Here is a 16,822-nt window from a genome sequence, read left to right as displayed (position 1 = left end):
AGTTGCTACTTCCATTTTGCTGAAAGATCTATTTGTTAAAAAAAGTAAATAATGGCAAAAGATGGAGAACTTTGAATGCCAGACTGACAAACTTGTGTATTAGAAATGAGTTACTGAAAATATCCGACTAGGAAGTGACATCATGAGCTGTTGCCTTAGGATAAGAATCTAAGTGGCTCTGAATAAAGAATTTACCCCAATGGCAGAGGGAGGGGAGGGGAGTTTGCTGGAACCAAGGAATGCTGTTTAGGAGGTCTGCAACAATCTAGCCAACATAGATGCTGAAGCCTGTGTAGTAACAATAGGAATAGAAAGGCAGGAAATCATAAAAGATATGGAGGTATAAAATGTGGCATTTGGTAGAAGGGTTTGAGAACGAAGCAAAGAAAGGGGCTGACCGTGACGGATGTGGTTTTTGAGCCTAGGTAGCCTCACTGCAGAAGAAATAGAATCTCCAGGAGTTAAAAAGCATGGCTTGAAAGGAGTTTCAAACATGTTGCATTTCAGGTGCCAAACGATGTTATTAAATAGAACTGGTCTCGGTATATAAAATTAGGGAGAACTGGGCGACATCCACATAGAAACAACCAATGAAATTGTGTTTGTGGGAAGATGTAGAGAAGAGAGGCAATGAATATGAATGCGTGAATACAGCAATATTAAGTAAGATTCTTGAATTTTTTGAGGGTCAAGAAGAAGCCAGTGAAAGCAGATTAGGATAGCTAAAACGAAGTAATTAAGAGACTCAACAGAAAACACACCAAAAAAAAAAAAATTCGAGGAAACAAAAAGTATGTACAAAGTACTCTGCCCTAGAGTACATCAATTAACCACCTCTCAGCAACCTGTATCACAAAAAATTGGCTTCTGAGGTGCTTTCCACTTCTTTCTGAACAATGGCGGTCGAACTGTCATTTTTACTCCCTAACAATATTGTTAATATATACAGTGTAGTCAGTTTAAACACTGATGTTTAAAATATAACTTTAGGGCACTTACTACACGGCACAAGTAAATTTAAGTATAGAGACACACATACAGTGAAGCAAAATGGGGGGGGGGTAGGGAAAGACCAGTCTTGCAGAAATTTAGGCCTTAAATCCGAATTATTCCCTGGGTCCGTTTATAATGAGAAGGAATGAATCTGTCCCTCACACTTATTTTCATTCACACTCAAGTGTCGTTCCGAAAGCGTGCTGAGCGCCCTGCACAGCACAGAAACACATTTCCCCAAACAGGCTCGTTCAAGTGCACGCTTCGATTTGATTTTAGTAGTCCAGTCAGAACCCTTTCAATTAACTTCTTTAGGCGCCATCAATGATCCATTCGGTCTTTGCACTGAAAAGATTTTAAAGGAATTGTTTGATTTTAAAATCGAAGAGGGGTCCCTGGCGTTTCGTCGTCTCCCTGGACTTGCTCAAGACCCAAGTGTCCTTTGTGAACACGCATTTTCAGTACATTTAGGTTTGGGGTTTTTTTCCCCCCAAGAAAGACTTCCACTTCTTTTTGTTTTGCTCTTCCAGCCAGCCTGGAGCATGTTATGGAGACTTTTCAGTCGAAGACACAGTAGCTCTCCAGCCGGGGAGTGGACTCCGTCGTCAACCTTCGCAAGCAATTCACAATTCCTCAGCTCTGTTTGGAAGGGTGGATCCCCTTCCCCGCTCGTCAGCGTCCCCCAGCCCCCCAGCCTTCTCCGGACCCCCTTTGGTCTAGGTCCTCGCGTCGTGAACCGCAGCGGCGGGCGGGGGGCGGGGGACGGTGGGCGCGGGCAGAGAGGCCAGGATGGGCGGACACAACGCTCCGCGCCGAGGTGGGCGGGGGACCGCACGCAGCCCACCGAGCAGGCGGGGACGCGGAGCCAGGGGCCCCCGGGAGTGCCGCGGTGCCGCGGGCGGGGGATCGGGGCGGCGCGCGTGGACCTTGTCCTCACGCTCCCGCCGCCCCCGCCACGGTCCCCGGGTCGCTCCCCGCCTCTCCCCACCCTCCGAGGGCCGTTGGTACAGTCCCGCCGACTCTGAGAGCTTAAAAAGGGCCGGGGCCGCCGAACTCTACAGATTGGGTCCTGGTTTGGCTGCGCGGCGCGTTCCTTCGCGAGCCCGGATCCTCTGCTGGGGGGTCGGGGAGCTCTTTAGTCTCGGACCCTCGCGTTTGGGGGGTTGTGTGTGTGTGCGTGCAGCTGTCCAGCCCGCAGCTAAGCTCCCTCGCCCCCAGCTCCCCTGGGCTCAGCTCCCGCATATCAGCCAGCAGAGAGCCGCGCACGCTGCCAGCTCCGCGAGGGATGGAGCAGACCGAGGTGCTCAAGCCACGGAGCCTGGAGGATCTGATCCGCCTCCTGCACCAGCTCTTCGCCGGCGAGGAGGTCAACGTGGAGGAGGTGCAGGCCGTCATGGAAGCCTACGACAGCGACCCCGCCGAGTGGGCAGCGTACGCCAAGTTCGACCAGTACAGGTGGGCGCGCCCTAACCTTGGCCGCGGGAGCTGGGGCGCGGGTCTCCCAAGCCCGGCGGCGCGGGCTGCGAGTCGGAGCAGGAACGGGCAGTGGGAGAGGAGGGGGCCGCCCTGCGCCCGCCGCCAGCCCGCCTCGCCCGCACCCCAGTGCTGTGCCTTCTCGCCCTCCAGCCGCGGGGCTGCCCGGATGCGGAGGCCACCGCACGGCTGCAGACTGTTTTGTTCTCTTCTCGCCGGTACACCCGGACGCTTCCGAACCTCCACTCGGGAGCTGTGCTTCCCTCCCGCTGGGTTGCTTGCCTCAGGCGCCGCGGGGCAGGGAAAACCCCGGTGGCCCCCAGCGCTCAGGCTGTCCGCGGCCCGCCGCCCCCGGGGAACAGATGGAGCGTGCCCCCGGGAGAGAACTCCCATCAGCCATCCCGAGAAAGGGGGTGAGGGTGGAGGACACAGTCTCCCGAGCCAGTTCTCCATCAGTTGGCCGCCCGCAGCCAGGCACCTGCCAGCAGGCGTTCTTGCCACTATAAAAGCGTCGTGGGGTTGTCTTCTGCTGTTTTTCAGCTCCTGCTGCCCCTCCCAAACCCATTTAACTTGCCGGACTGCGGGGTTATTTCAGCCCACTATCAGGGTTGTGAATGCGAGGTGAATGCGAGGACTGCTTCCCTTTGAGCCTCCAAGCAGTACGCGCTCTCCTGTCCTTAGTTCTAAGGCTCTGGAGTGTAAATTGTAAAGACCCCTGCTTCCCACTTTGTGCTAGAGTGAGCTGGTCCTTTGCAGCTCTGGCTTGGTGATATAAATAAAAATGAATCTCTACCAATCCTCCAGCGCCAGAAATAAAACCTGATCCCACCCCCCCAACCCCCATCTCCCCGCCCTGAATGGTGAGGGTTTCTTTCCCAAGGGCTGCTAGCGATTCAGCCTTTGTGGTTGGTTGGGCTGAGGCTGGGCAGAGGAAAATGACTGAAAGATAAGCATCAGCAGAGATTGTTTTCCCTGGGAGCAGTTCCTTTTAGTTACCTTACCTAAACAGAGGTAGTATGTCTGTAGGCAGTGTTTTCTGCACTTTAGGATTTGAAATAAAGCGAAGCTTGCTTAAGATCCTATTTTGCACTTGGAAGTGGCTCCAGGAAATTCCTTTGGTTCCTATCTTTCTGTGGCTGCCAATAAGGCTACAGGAGTCCACTTTGTAATTTTGCCTTGAGCTCTAAATGAGGTCTTAGGCTGGCCCAGGTCCCCTTCCAGGCACTTTCCTGGTGTATTAATTCATTTATCATGACAGCACTGTGAGATGGGTACAATTCGTATCCCTGTTTTACAGGCGAGGGAAGTAGGCAATAAAAAGGTTGGAGCACCTGCACTGGGTCAGACTTCGATCAGGTAACTCCGAGATTCAAATTAGCATCATTATTTGGAGCCCTCACTCTAAAGGACCACTAACCTTTCCGCAGATCCCTGGTAGTTTGCTTTAAGTCTAGATACTGACCGAGTGAAATTCACCAACAGTAGGCTTGGGCTCTTAATCTTTAGAACAAGGCATTTCCAGGGGCTTTGAATTCCTCTTGACTACCAGGCTCAGGATCAGCTGAAATGCAGACATTCGTGTTGATCTATTGCACAGGTATCCAGAGGTGCAACTAAGGAAGATGATGCAGTCCTGGGTGGGTACTTGGGGCAGCTTGGAGGGCGAGATGTAGGAGAGCGCGAATCACTTTGGTAGAATTTTTTTGCATGGAATAGATGTCCCAGCACTGGGAAGGATTCTGATCTCGGACCTTGGGAAAACCAGTGCAGGAAAACCAAGACGGGGGACACCTGGGTGGCTCAGTTGGTTAAGCCACTGCCTTTGGCTTGAGTTGTGATCCCGGGGTCCTGGGATCCAGTTCCTTGCTGGGTGGGGAGCCTGCTTCTGTCTCTGCCTCTGCCTGCTTGTGCGAGCGAGCTCGGCCGCACTCTCTCTCTTTCTCTCTGACAAGTAAATAAATAAATAAAGTGTCGGAAGAAAGAAAAACCAAGATGGAATATGTTCTGGTGTGAGGCAGATGGCAAATTCTCTGGAAATAGCCCCAGAGTGGCAACGGCGGAAGTGACCCCAAGACTGGTAGAGGGAGAATGAGTATCCTGACACCAGAGGGGAGTTTATTGGAATTAAAGGCTCTGTGCACAGCCCCTTGCTAGGTCATCAAGGGCTACCCAATAAGGATGACTGACATCTAAAAAGCATTTAACTAATCCATTCTCCCTTGCTGACCCTGCCTGGCCAGCACCTGGCCTCCTGCTTGGGGAGGAAAGGGGAGGAACAGGCATTCAGGACATACGTGAACAGATGATCCTGTGATCAAACACTCCCCCAACTATGGGATAAAGATTCCTTGTCTTAAAAAATCTAAGTGAATGTCATAATTATCAGACTTTGCTAATTAGTTGGTGTGGATGGTACCTCTTTAACCAACAGAAACTTTAGAAGTGGTTTGTTTGTTTTGTTTTTCTAATAGTTGCTTGTGGTTGTTTACATCTGGGATTTTTTTGTGGCCAATTACTGGTTTCTCCTGGAAAAGCTTTTAGAGTGTTATTTACTTCCTTATGGAATTTCATTTGTTGTGTACTTAAGTCAATCCCCACCCTATTTGTGGAGGAATTTTCATTATGAGTGCTTTTCAGTGTGGTCTATGGCTGGACTAGGACAGAAACTAAGGAGAATTCTAGAAACAGCTATCTAATGAAACCTTGTTTCTAACGTTCTGGTTTAGCTACAGGGAGGGGGAAAAAGACAATAGCAACATTCTTGTCTAGTAAATGCACCTTGTAAATACCCCTTTAAGAAACTTACTGTTTTTTATTGGTTTGAGGCTGTCAGGAGGAAAATTAAGGAATTTGCTTTTTTTTTTTTTCTGTTACCTTTTTGGTGTGATTAATTAAAACAGAGCAGTTACAAACATGGTAATACAAACTACAAAAATGTCCAAAGTGAACTGTGGAAAAATGACTTGTTTTCATTTGTCCTGTATTTTTCTAATGGTGGAACATTTATAAGTCATGTAGAGGTAGAAATGTTAACCTGTCAGTGAGCCATACTTTGTGATGTTACTTCTTTTTCCCAATGCACATTTCATCGACCAGATTCAAACTTCTGAATACCTTCCTTTCAGGTATACTCGAAATCTTGTGGATGAAGGAAATGGAAAATTCAATCTAATGATTCTGTGCTGGGGTGAAGGACACGGCAGGTAATATGGTTTCTCACTTGCAAATCCTTAGTAGATCATCTGTTCCAGCCCAAGAAAAGGACAGTGCGGGGCGCCTGGGTGGCTCAGTGGTTTGAGCCGCTGCCTTCGGCTCAGGTCATGATCTCAGGGTCCTGGATCGGGTCCCACGTCGGGCTCTCTGCTTGGCAGGGAGCCTGCTTCCCTCTCACTCTCTCTGCCTGCCTCTCTGCCTACTTGTGATCTCTCTCTGTCAAATAAATAAATAAAAATCTTTAAAAAAAAAAAAAAAAGAAAAGGACAGTGCCAGAATGGCCACAAGTTTGGGAGCATTAACAAATCTCACCTTACAGTTGTTTGTTCAAAATGTCCCAACAAAAATTCTCCTGGGAATTAACAGAAGGGGTTTAGGCATATACCACGTATATCCAAACCAGCCCCCGAAATGAGTAGTAAATCAAAGGAGGTCAGTAACCAGCTTAACTTAATATCTCTCTGTGTCTTCCGTGGAGTTAAATGTATATGGAATTTTGCTAAAACTTGACCTTGGTGGTGCTTTAAAGTCTGTAAACAGTGGAGGGCCCAAAGACCCAGTGTCCACATTTGGGCCTAGAAAAGCAATTCACAGATTCAGAAAATCTCTTGCTACTTCAAGTTAATTGTTACTGTCTTTGCCCTTTTTCATTCCTTTTAGTTTTTTTATGTAGAGGGCTAGGCCGCTTAAACTAACACCAATTCTTTGAAACTTGGTTCTTTAATTTGTCCTTAGTTTATACACTTGTGAGTATTGTTAACTCTGTGAACAGATCCTTGTCAGGCCCTTGAGAATGGTAAAACAATACTTGCAGATATTTTTGATGGGAGAGAGGAGACCTGCATTGATGAGGTTTGGGCGGAGTTAGGTCTATAGAGGACTTTACTCATAGGGAATGGCCTTGTTTGCATTCATTCTCTCCATATTTTTTTTTAAATATTTATTTATTTGACAGACAGAGATTACAAGTAGGCAGAGAGGCAGGCAGAGAGAGAGAGGAGGAAGCAGGCTCCCCGCTGAGCAGAGAGCCCGATGCGGGGCTCAATCCCAGAACCCTGGGACCATGACCTGAGCTGAAGGCAGAGGCTTTAACCCACTGAGCCACCCAGGCGCCCCTCTCCTTATTTTTTGAAAGCAGATTATGTCAAGATTAGGACTAGTCTTGGGCGCCCCAGTGGCTCAGTTAGTTAAGCGACTTCCTTCCGCTTAGGTCATGATCCCGGACTCTCTGGATCGAGTCCCTTATTGGGCTCCCAGCTCCATGGGGAGTCTGCTTCTCCCTCCGACCTTCTCCCCTCTCATGCTCTCTCTCATTCTCTCAAATAAATAAAATCTTAAAAAAAAAAAAAAAAGACTAGCCTCTATGGATTTAGAAGATGAGTTCTTATGGTTTTATGCATTCAACATAGAAGATAAAGGCTAATAACATACAGGTTCATACCTTTTATTACTCTAAGGTTCCGTGAATAAATGCTTTCTGCAGATGCTAGATATTTTCTTTCTCCCTCCATTGTTGGGAATGAATCACAGGTGGCTCTGAATCTACAAAATATTGGCATGATTGCCGTGAAACCTCTGGGTGTTAATACACATACACATGCCTTTTGTCCCCCAAAGGAGGAGATAATAGAAAAGGCTTGGGGGGGGGGGGCAAAAAAACACTCTATGTTAAGTGATCTTACCAGTGTGATGCAATTATGAGAGATGATTATCTTTATCCTTTCTCCAATTTCTCTGAAGTTTCATAATTGAGTTGTGGCTCAGCTTAATTGAGTTCTTGAAAGCTATGTCTAGCAGAAGATAAAAGGTGGCTGGTTTTGTGTTTCTGTTATCAAAGTAGTATTACAAACCCGCTTTCTAAAAACAGACTGTTCTGTACTTCGGTTATGCATCCAAATTGCCTTGCATATATGCACTGATACGGAAGACCTAGTATGTTACATGTTGCCCTGAACGCTGTTAATTACAAATTGATAATATTTGCAAAGCCAGCTGAAATGGTTTGTGACCTGTGCTCTTGACAGTATCCTGCAGCGGTAAGCTCTGGGCAGAGTGTTATGTGGCCCGGGGTGCTGGACTGTCCACTGAGTTCCATTGCTTTTTTTGTCTACGTGTAGCAGTATCCATGATCACACTGACTCCCACTGCTTTCTGAAGATGCTGCAAGGAAACCTGAAGGAGACCTTATTTGCCTGGCCTGACAAAAAATCCAACGAGATGATCAAGAAGTCTGAAAGAATCTTGAGAGAAAACCAGTGTGCCTACATCAATGGTAATAATCGATTACCTTTTTCAAAGGGCAAGAGGGAAGAGCCTTCAACTCTTTCTGAAACACTGCAGAATTGGGTTCATGGAGTCATGGTTCCAGATACTTAGAAAATGATCTAAAAGCAGTAGATTGGGTTTTGTTTTTTTTTTTAAGATTTTATTTATTTGACAGAGATCATAAACAGGCAGAGAGGCAGGCAGAGAGAGAGGGGAAAGCAGGTTCCCCACTGATCAGAGAGCCCGACTCGGGGCTTGATCCCAGGACCCTGGGATCATGATCATGACCTGAGCTGAAGGCAGAGGCTTTAACCCACTCAGCCACCCAGGTGCCCCAGCAGTAGATTTTGTTTGTTTGTTTGTTTGTTTTTTAAAGCTTTGCATCTGAGTTAGGATCACTTACTCAAAGTACAAGCCCAAGCCCATAGATTGGCGCCCACTGACAAGTTACTTCCTGCCAAGTCTGAGGACAGTTAGCATTGAATATGAATGTACAAAAGTAGATTCTTCTTCTTTTTTTTTTTTTAAGATTTTATGGGACTTGAACCCACAACCCCGAAGTCAAGAGTCTCATGCTCTACCAACTAAGCCAGCTAGGCATCCAAAAAGGTGATTCTTAGGGAATGAGGCCAGTTTGGAAATATTAGTCTTTGTGTTAGAAAATGTAAGGAAGTTCTGGAAATGATTAGGAATGCTGGCTTGTCCCTGTTTTTGTAATATGCATACAGCATACCCTAAAAGCATGTTCTCAAGGGAATCTTTACAGAACACATTTTTTAGTAATGATTTATAGATCTCCTATCAAGAATTCATTCTTCCTCCTAAATGCCATCTGGGAGAGCCAGATGCTTTTCAGAAGAGGCTGTGATGAACATCTGTATTTCTAAAGGGGATAGTAACTTTTCCACAAAGCCTGCTAAAAATGATGGCAGATCATTTTTGATTCCCATTTATGGATGAGATTGCCAACATATAGGAACAATAAATAACTCGTCTGAGATCAGTCAGCTTTTATGTGCCAGGCAGCATTTGAACTCAAGCCATTTGAGTCCCAAGCCCATACTCTTAACTGGAATCCCATCCCACTGACGTAAAATAAAATGCCATAGAGACTTTTTTTCCTGGCCATGCAACTTTCCTCTTGTATCTTAAAGTTCCATAGTAGTTGTGATACTTGGCCTCAGTTTATTCATTAGTTTAAGAATGTAAGCCACTGGGGCGCCTGGGTGGCTCAGTGGGTTAAGCGTCTGCCTTCAGCTCAGGTCATGATCTCAGGGTCCTGAGATTGAGCCCCATGTGGGGATCTCTGCTCGGTGTGGAGCCTGCTTTTCCATCTCCCTCCCTGCTTCCCCTGCTTATGTGTGTGCACACTCTCTTTCTCTGTCAAACTAATAAATCTTAAGAAAAGAATGTAAGCCAATTACAAAGGTCAGATAGTATGGGAAGTTCTCTCCCCCATTCACAAAACACAGAGGTGTCCATTTCTTACGTGGCAGGAAGCTTTTATTTAAGGGTTGCTGTATATTTAAGGCACACCAAATTTCCTAGAATAATTTTGTTACCTAATAAGGCCAGAAAGGCTTTCAGCTAGAGTCCTAGAGTCTTTATGAAACTAGATTAGGTCTTAAAGAGGAGGTAAGCTTCCTTAAGGATAAGGGTAAGACCCTTTCAAGGGTCTTTAGTGCAAAACCTCCAGGAGCCAAGCAGGTGAGTGAGTAATACAGGCCAGGAGTAAGGCTGCGATGTACTGGTGTGTGCAGGCCACACTGTCCAAGGGGGTTAGTGACGGCCACTCAGTTCTAGCCACATGGTTCGAATTCTTTTCCACCAAAGTGGGAAATTCTGCCAATCGGTAAAATGTGGGGGGGGGGGGGGGCGGAAGGGGATAAACTGAATATTTTTGTAGACTAATAGCCCATAAGATCAAAAGCCTCAAAGTTCAGCCTTTGATTTTTACAGATGCGGGAGGAGTACAGATAGGTACTGATGCTGGGAATGATGTTTCAAGTACAGGGAAGCGTGTGCGGGAAGGGATGGCACGATCTTCAAAAGAATGAAAAGTTCTGGAATGGTTTCACTAGAGAGAGGAAGGGAGAATGGGCTTGGACAGGAGTGGTAAGAGAGTGGAGTGAGTTCAGGGCCTGGGCCTCCAAAACCAGCTGAAAGTAAGAGCTGGCTTAAGTCCGTAGAATTTTATTGGGAGTATCTTGATGGATTCCATCGTGGTGTGCAGCATAGGGTAGAGGAAAAGGGAAATTGGGGCAAGGAGATCAAATTAAATAATGTAAAGGCAAATGGTAGACATGCCTGGACCAAATTGGCATCCATAAGTATCTCCAAGAAAGGTCCAAGGTTTTTGTGAGAGATGGTACACCATAGGCATAAGGGAAAGGAGGCAAAGATGGATGCATGGATGACTGGATGGATGGATGGATGGATGGATGGATGGATGGATGGATGGGTGGGTGGATGGATGGATGGATGGGGAGAAGGTAGGATGGATGAATGGATGGATGGATGCTGGGGTTATTAACAGTCAGTATCAGGCAGGAGTTTCGGGCTTCTCTAAAGGATGGTGGCTATGTGGGGGTCTATGCCTGCAGGATTGTGCAGCTTGCAGTTGGAGAAACAACCAGTTTATGTAAGGGCGGCCATCTCTTCAGAATGTGGAACCTAGGTTCAGAATTGTGCCTAAGCCAGTCTGTTAGGAGCAATAAGCTATAGAACCAAAGAGTCTGCCTTTGAGAATTACGTCCCATTTGGGGAAATGAGGAAAACGTCTAAAGATCCCAGAAGTTGTGAGTCGTTGGAAGGTGGTCTAGCTATAGCTGGGATAGAACTTCAGTCTTCGCCTTCTAGGCTTTGCTGTTGTCTTATGCGAGCTCACGGAGCCAGATCATGAAACATAAATCAGAATTTGGTGCCTCCCTTGACTACACTAATTCACACAATTCCTTCCTTGATTATTCCTCAAACTCTCTCCTAACTAGAAATTTTTTCTCAACATATTTTTGAGTGTTTGGTCTTCCCTCCTTCCCTTCCCTTTTTTCCCTCCCCGCCCCTTCCTTCCTTTCCTCCAGGGCCCTTAGCTTGAGTGTGAATTGGTCAGTCTCTCACCCAGGGCTCACCTGCCATTCCTGAGGTCCCCTCCCACCGTGCAGGCTTTCCCTTTGCTCCCTCCCATTGCCGGTCCCCCTTTTTATCCTGATCTCTTGTCTGCTTCATTCTTGGTTCATGCTCTTATTTTGGTGAAGGATATCTTCATTAGCTCTGTGAGAAAAGGTTCACGGAAAGTATGTTTTTGAGACCTTGTGTATCTAAAAATGTCTGTTCCATCCTCATAACATGGTCGACAAGTTAGCTGACGCGGAATTAGGACCTAGGATTTTCTCTCAGAACTATGAAGGTAATCCCTTGACTTTTCATTTCCAGTCTTCTTTTTGAAAGCCTGGTGCCATTCTGTTTCTTGATTCCTTCTGTGAAATTTTGTTTTCTTTCTAGAAACTTTGGAATGTTACCTTTTGGTATCTTTTCCTATCCCCAGTATTACAGTCCTCTTGATTCATGACTTTCATTCATTGTGTTGGATAGTCTGTGGGTCCTTTCATTCTGGAAATCTGCATCCTTCTATTCAAGAAAATATTCTCAAGTTATTTCTTTAGGGTTTTGTGGGGTTTGGGGGTTTGGGGGTTTTGGTTCTGTTTCTGAACCTCTCATTGCTCAGATACAAAACCTCCTGAACTAGTCATCTGATTTTTTTATTCTTTCCTGTTTTCTGTTTTTGTCCCTTTGTTCTTGGAGTCCTTTCCAGCTTCCTCAGTTTTTCTTTAAGCCTGTCTATTCAGGTTTTATTCTCAGGTATTCCTTTCTATTTTCTGAAAACTCCTTTAACAAAGAGCCTGTTTTCTCATCTCTTCTCTGAGGATATTAATCATAAAGTTGCTTTTTTTTGAAGTCTTCTCCTGAGCAGTGTCTGATTCAGGGGTCTGTATTTGTGGGGGGGGGGGTGCTCTAGCCTGTCTTTACTACTAGAGGCCTTGCTCAGTTGTCTGGTGGCCTTGACTGTATGCTAATACTTGAAAACTGAGGACAAAAAAAAAAAAGTTAACATAGGTGGTGTGTGTCAACTAAACTCCCTCTACGATAATCTGGCAGACCTTTCGCCTTGAGGAACAACCAATGGAGACATCTTGAAAAGCTTTGTTCTGAAGCCGATCAGATTCCCTGAGAAGGTGCTTCCCATCTCCTGTCTGGTCCAGGGGCAGGGAGGAATCCTGTCTGGCAGCATTCTGGCAGCTAAGTGGGGAAGAAAGCAGGGATCTTAGCATTCAGTAGGTAAATGATCACCTATTAAAGTCACTTGTTTTTTACCTGGTGTCTGCTGGTCCTGAGTTCATGTATTAGGCTCTTTCTAGAGTATAGATCTCGGACTTAATACTCGAGGGAAATGAGAGAAAGAAATAGTAAAATGGATTTGAGTTTTGAACCAGTTCCTGGATAGGCCTTGAACCAGTTCCTGGATATTTCACCCCATCTTCATCCCCGTTTCCAGAAGCACCTGTGTTGCCAATCCCTGAGCTGTTGTACACAGATAAAGATGTGATATCAAGATAGCGGTCAGGTTAATTTTTGGCTCTTCCATGGATAGCTAAGGATTAGCTTTCTGTCCTTGGCCAAGCGATTCATCTACTTTCAGGCTCTTAAACTTTTATTGAGTTGGCTCTTTCCCCACTGGTGGTGGTGGTGGTTTGGTCTTGGTGGACTGATGCCCTTTGAAAATTGTTCTAATACAATTGTAGGGGGATTTCTTTCAGAAGAGAGTAAAGGGCACAGTGCTTATGGTCTTTAACTGGAAAGTCCCTTTGAAGTAACTGCTGTCTTTTGCAGATTGATTTATGCTCTCAGGTGGTTAACAAAACTTTTATCAGCACCTGTCAGTCATCTAAGCTCCTTCATCTGCTTTTCCTTCTGGGGTCTTGTGTAGATTCCATTGGCTTACATCGAGTCGAGAACATTAGCCACACGGAACCTGCTGTGAGCCTTCACTTGTACAGTCCACCGTTCGATACGTGCCATGCCTTTGATCAAAGAACAGGACATAAAAACAAAGTCACCATGACATTCCACAGCAAATTTGGAATCAGGACTCCATTTGTAAGTAGAAGTTCTCTCTCCTAGGAGTAAGTGCTTTGTGGTCAATGACCTGACACTGTACACGTTGCTTTTTTTGGTTCCAGACACTATTCGAATGTCTTGTGGTTAAGTATTGTTAAAATGAAGAGTGGGATGAACCTTAACGTGGGGGAGGGGGCCCTCGTATCCTAATTCTTTTTCTTTAACTTGGGAGAGTTTCCATTTATATATTCTTTCCATTTATATATTCTTTATTTTTTTTCCACTTATATATTCTTTAACAACGTAAATTCGATGCAGAGAGTTATGCGTGGAGGAACTTAAAAATGTATGCTCATTCCTGAAGAAAATGTTTCCTCTTTTCTTAGAGAAATAAGAATAAAAACTGTTATTTGATGTGAACTGTTCCTGCTGTGACTTAATGATCACAGGCCTGCCTGTGAACTAGGACAACACAAATCACTCCCGTAGTTAACTTTCCCAAAGTCAAGGCCCTATTCTGATGATACAAATACACACCTGTTTTGATTGCCAAGTTGCTTTTTCTTGGAGTAGTGATACTGTGTAGACCACAAATCAGTGAGAGGAGACTCTGCTAATTTGTTCCCCACATGTCTCCTCCTAAAAATAATCAGGCAGCCAGCAGTGGTCTGGTATGGCCAGTCTTCTCCCGCTGCCGAAATACTTTGGCCATTCAGGGGAACAGTTTCACATTCATAATGAGACTGTCCAGAAATAGACAATGCTTGAAAACCGATACTGGAAACGATCCTCAACAAATCTTATTAAAGTACTGCCTCGAAGGGAAGCCAGAGCAGAATTTTCTCAGGTGATTGCCCAGCTTCATTGTCTGCATTCCGATCTCCAAGAGATAGTCTTATCACAGGAACAGAACACCAGGGTTTCCCTGCCAAAGCGAGGTTTTCATATACCTCTAGAAAAGCAAGGACTCCTTAGGAACGGGCTGAAAGTTCTCATGTAATAAGATTCTGACACAATTTTCTTTGTCTCTTGCAGACAGCTTCGGGATCCCTGGAGAACAACTAAGGAGTACCACATCCTCTAAGGTTTTAAGCTTAAGGTCTGCTAAAAGTTTTACCCTGGACAGGGACGCCTCCAGCAGCTGCTGTCCAGTAATACACTTTACGAAGCCAATACTTAGATCTCCTGCAAGGCAGATGCTAATTGTCAAGCACTGAGTGAACAGATAGTGCCCCAAGCTACTGCAGAAGAAAAACCCCATTAAAGACAAAACAGGCTCGTAATTTTAAAGGCTGATGCAAGTGCTCTCCTGGTTTTATCCTCTGAATTCAGTGGAACCATATGGGGGAGGGATGTCAATGACTATCATTAATTCAATGAAGGTTTTTACAGCTTTTGGAAATCCTTTGGTCTCTGAATTGTAATTAGCAATAAATAAAAACCAGAAACCACAGACATCAGATGCTTGCCTTGTTCCTTGGAGGACTAAATGTAGGCGTCTTTTGTATTCTTTGTATGTTCTTAGTATTTGCAGAGAATTTTTTGAATCTATGGATTTTATTTTTTCATTCAGACTTGACAAATTCCTGTCCACGAAGTAGCAGGGTATGGTAGACAGAGAAACTGAAGGCACTTTGCCGTTTGGTAATGAAAGGGAGGCCAGAAGATTTTAGGAAAGTCCCTGTGCCCCTAAACCCAGGCCAAACCAAAAACACAAATTCATGTCTAATGTGTCCAGTGGTCCTAGTCAAAGACTTTGTACTGCTAACATTGCCAAATAATTTTAATAAAACTGGATTTGAATACAATTCCAAGTTGTCTTTCTGTTTAACATGATCGGAATCTCATTTAATTCATACTTTCTTAGACTTTGGGGGTACCAGTACTACAAAAGATACTTTTATGAGATAAGGTGGTGAGAGAGCCAAAAAAAAAAAGCTTTCAACGCAGCTTACCTTTTCATGCTTCACATATGTTCACTAAATGCCCGGGGGGTATGAAGCCGAGGGGCTCTGGCCCCCGTGTGATTGACCAATGTGAGCAGTTTGGCCTGAAAATTAAGCATGGGTCTGTCCATGTTTCAATGGGAATTAGTTCCCAACATTGAAAAAGAGATTTCATAGAACAATGCGTAGATTTCTAGCTTCTTGAAAATTTGAAGTCGCTGCATCGCATTTTCATTGGTGTCCGTGAGCGGGGCTCAGATCTGCCCCTTCCAGTGGGGCCACCTCCCATCTGGCCCAGCTTGCTGGTTTGCCCTGTTGATATTACCTTTGAAGACCACTTACGTATATTTGAGTTTGCTGCTCCTACTTCAAGCAGTCATTTTAGAAATACCTGTCATAGCCTTGGAATTGATGATCTCCAGAAACTTACGCAGAAAGTCAAGTCCTTTGAAGATGGTTCCATGTAGGTCATTGCTTTGTTGTTGACGCCATCTTGTAGAATTATTCATATCTTTATTACATCTTTGAGGAGGATGTTAACCATTTATTGAGTGCTTACTCCATTGTTCTAAGTTGTTTGGAGGTACTGACTTCTGGAAAATTACCTCATGAATTAGGCCACGTGTTGGTTTTCTATTGCTGCTTTAATGCCATTTCCCCACAGACTTAGTGGCTTAAAGCAACACAGATTCATTTTTCTGGAGCTTCATGGGTCAGAAGTCTGTTTCAACAGCATTAAAATCAAGATGTTGGCAGGCCTGTGTTTCCTTTCTGTGAGTTCTCTGTCCTGTCTGTTTTATTGGGCGTTCTTCCCTAGCTTCTGGAGACTGCCTGCATTCCTGGCTTGGGACCCCCTTGTCTGTCTTCAAGCCAGCGATGGCAGGCCGAGTCCTGTATGTCTGCACTCCAACTTTTCCTTTGCTTTTCTTTGCTTCTTGGAAGGATTCAAGCAACTAGAAATCATCTCTGTCTCTACGCTATACGCTTCCATCTGTAAAGTCTAAAGTCTATTGGCATGTGAGATCATATATCCGTAGGTTCTGGGGGCCAGGACGAGGATATCTGTGGGGGTCATTCTACCAGTCTGCCCTCTTGCTCCCAGAGAGCCAGGTCCATTCTTTTTCTTTCTTTTTTTTTTTTTTTTTAAGATTTTATTTATTTATTTGACAGACAGAGATCATAAGTAGGCAGAGAGGCAGGCAGAGAGAGAGGAGGATGCAGGCTCCCGCTGAGCAGAGAGCCCAATGCGGGGCTCGATCCCAGGACCCTGAGATCATGACCTGAGCAGAAGGCAGAGGCTTTAACCCACTGAGCCACCCAAGTGCCCCGAGCCAGGTCCATTCTGTGTGCAAAGTAAATTGACCACATCCCAGGGTCAACTGAAAGTTCAATATTTTGCCCAAATCTCATGCTTTAGGTATGGGTAAGGCTCTACTATAATCCATCTGGAACACCAATTGGTCCCCATATTTAGAACTGTTAAGCACGGTTTAGAAACTAACCAAATTTGGGGCACCTGGGTGGCTCAGTGGGCTGGGCCTCTGCCTTCGGCTCAGGTCATAATCTCAGGGTTCTGGGATCGAGCCCCACATCAGGCTCTGTGCTCGGAGGGGAGCCTGCTTCCCCCTCTCTCTGCCTGCCTCTCTGCCTACTTGTGATCTCTGTCTGTCAAATAAATAAATAAAATCTTAAAAAAATTTAAAAATAAAAGAAACTTACCAAATTTATCTGACCAAGATACGAACCTAGGATTTGACCCCAAGCAACTTCCTTTAGAACTCATTCTCTTTATTCTTAGGTCTTCCTGGGTAAGAGCA

The 16,822-nt window shown here is 45.3% G+C and overlaps 1 protein-coding gene across 1 annotated transcript; it reads left to right on the top strand.

Annotated features, from left to right (window-relative positions):
- The first annotated feature begins 2,032 nt into the window (after positions 1 to 2,032).
- Positions 2,033 to 14,867, top strand: CDO1 (cysteine dioxygenase type 1). Its single transcript, XM_046000495.1, has 5 exons — positions 2,033 to 2,448; positions 5,592 to 5,669; positions 7,797 to 7,951; positions 12,929 to 13,098; positions 14,095 to 14,867. The coding sequence occupies exons 1-5, from the start codon at positions 2,279 to 2,281 to the stop codon at positions 14,122 to 14,124; spliced, it is 603 nt and encodes a 200-aa protein (XP_045856451.1). The 5' UTR covers positions 2,033 to 2,278; the 3' UTR covers positions 14,125 to 14,867.
- The last annotated feature ends 1,955 nt before the right edge of the window (positions 14,868 to 16,822 follow it).

Source organism: Meles meles, chromosome 3 (genome assembly GCF_922984935.1).
Source record: "Meles meles chromosome 3, mMelMel3.1 paternal haplotype, whole genome shotgun sequence".
NCBI lineage: Eukaryota > Metazoa > Chordata > Mammalia > Carnivora > Mustelidae > Meles > Meles meles.
The sequence above is the reverse complement of the archived record's forward strand: the minus strand, read 5'-3'. Positions and strand labels throughout refer to the sequence as shown.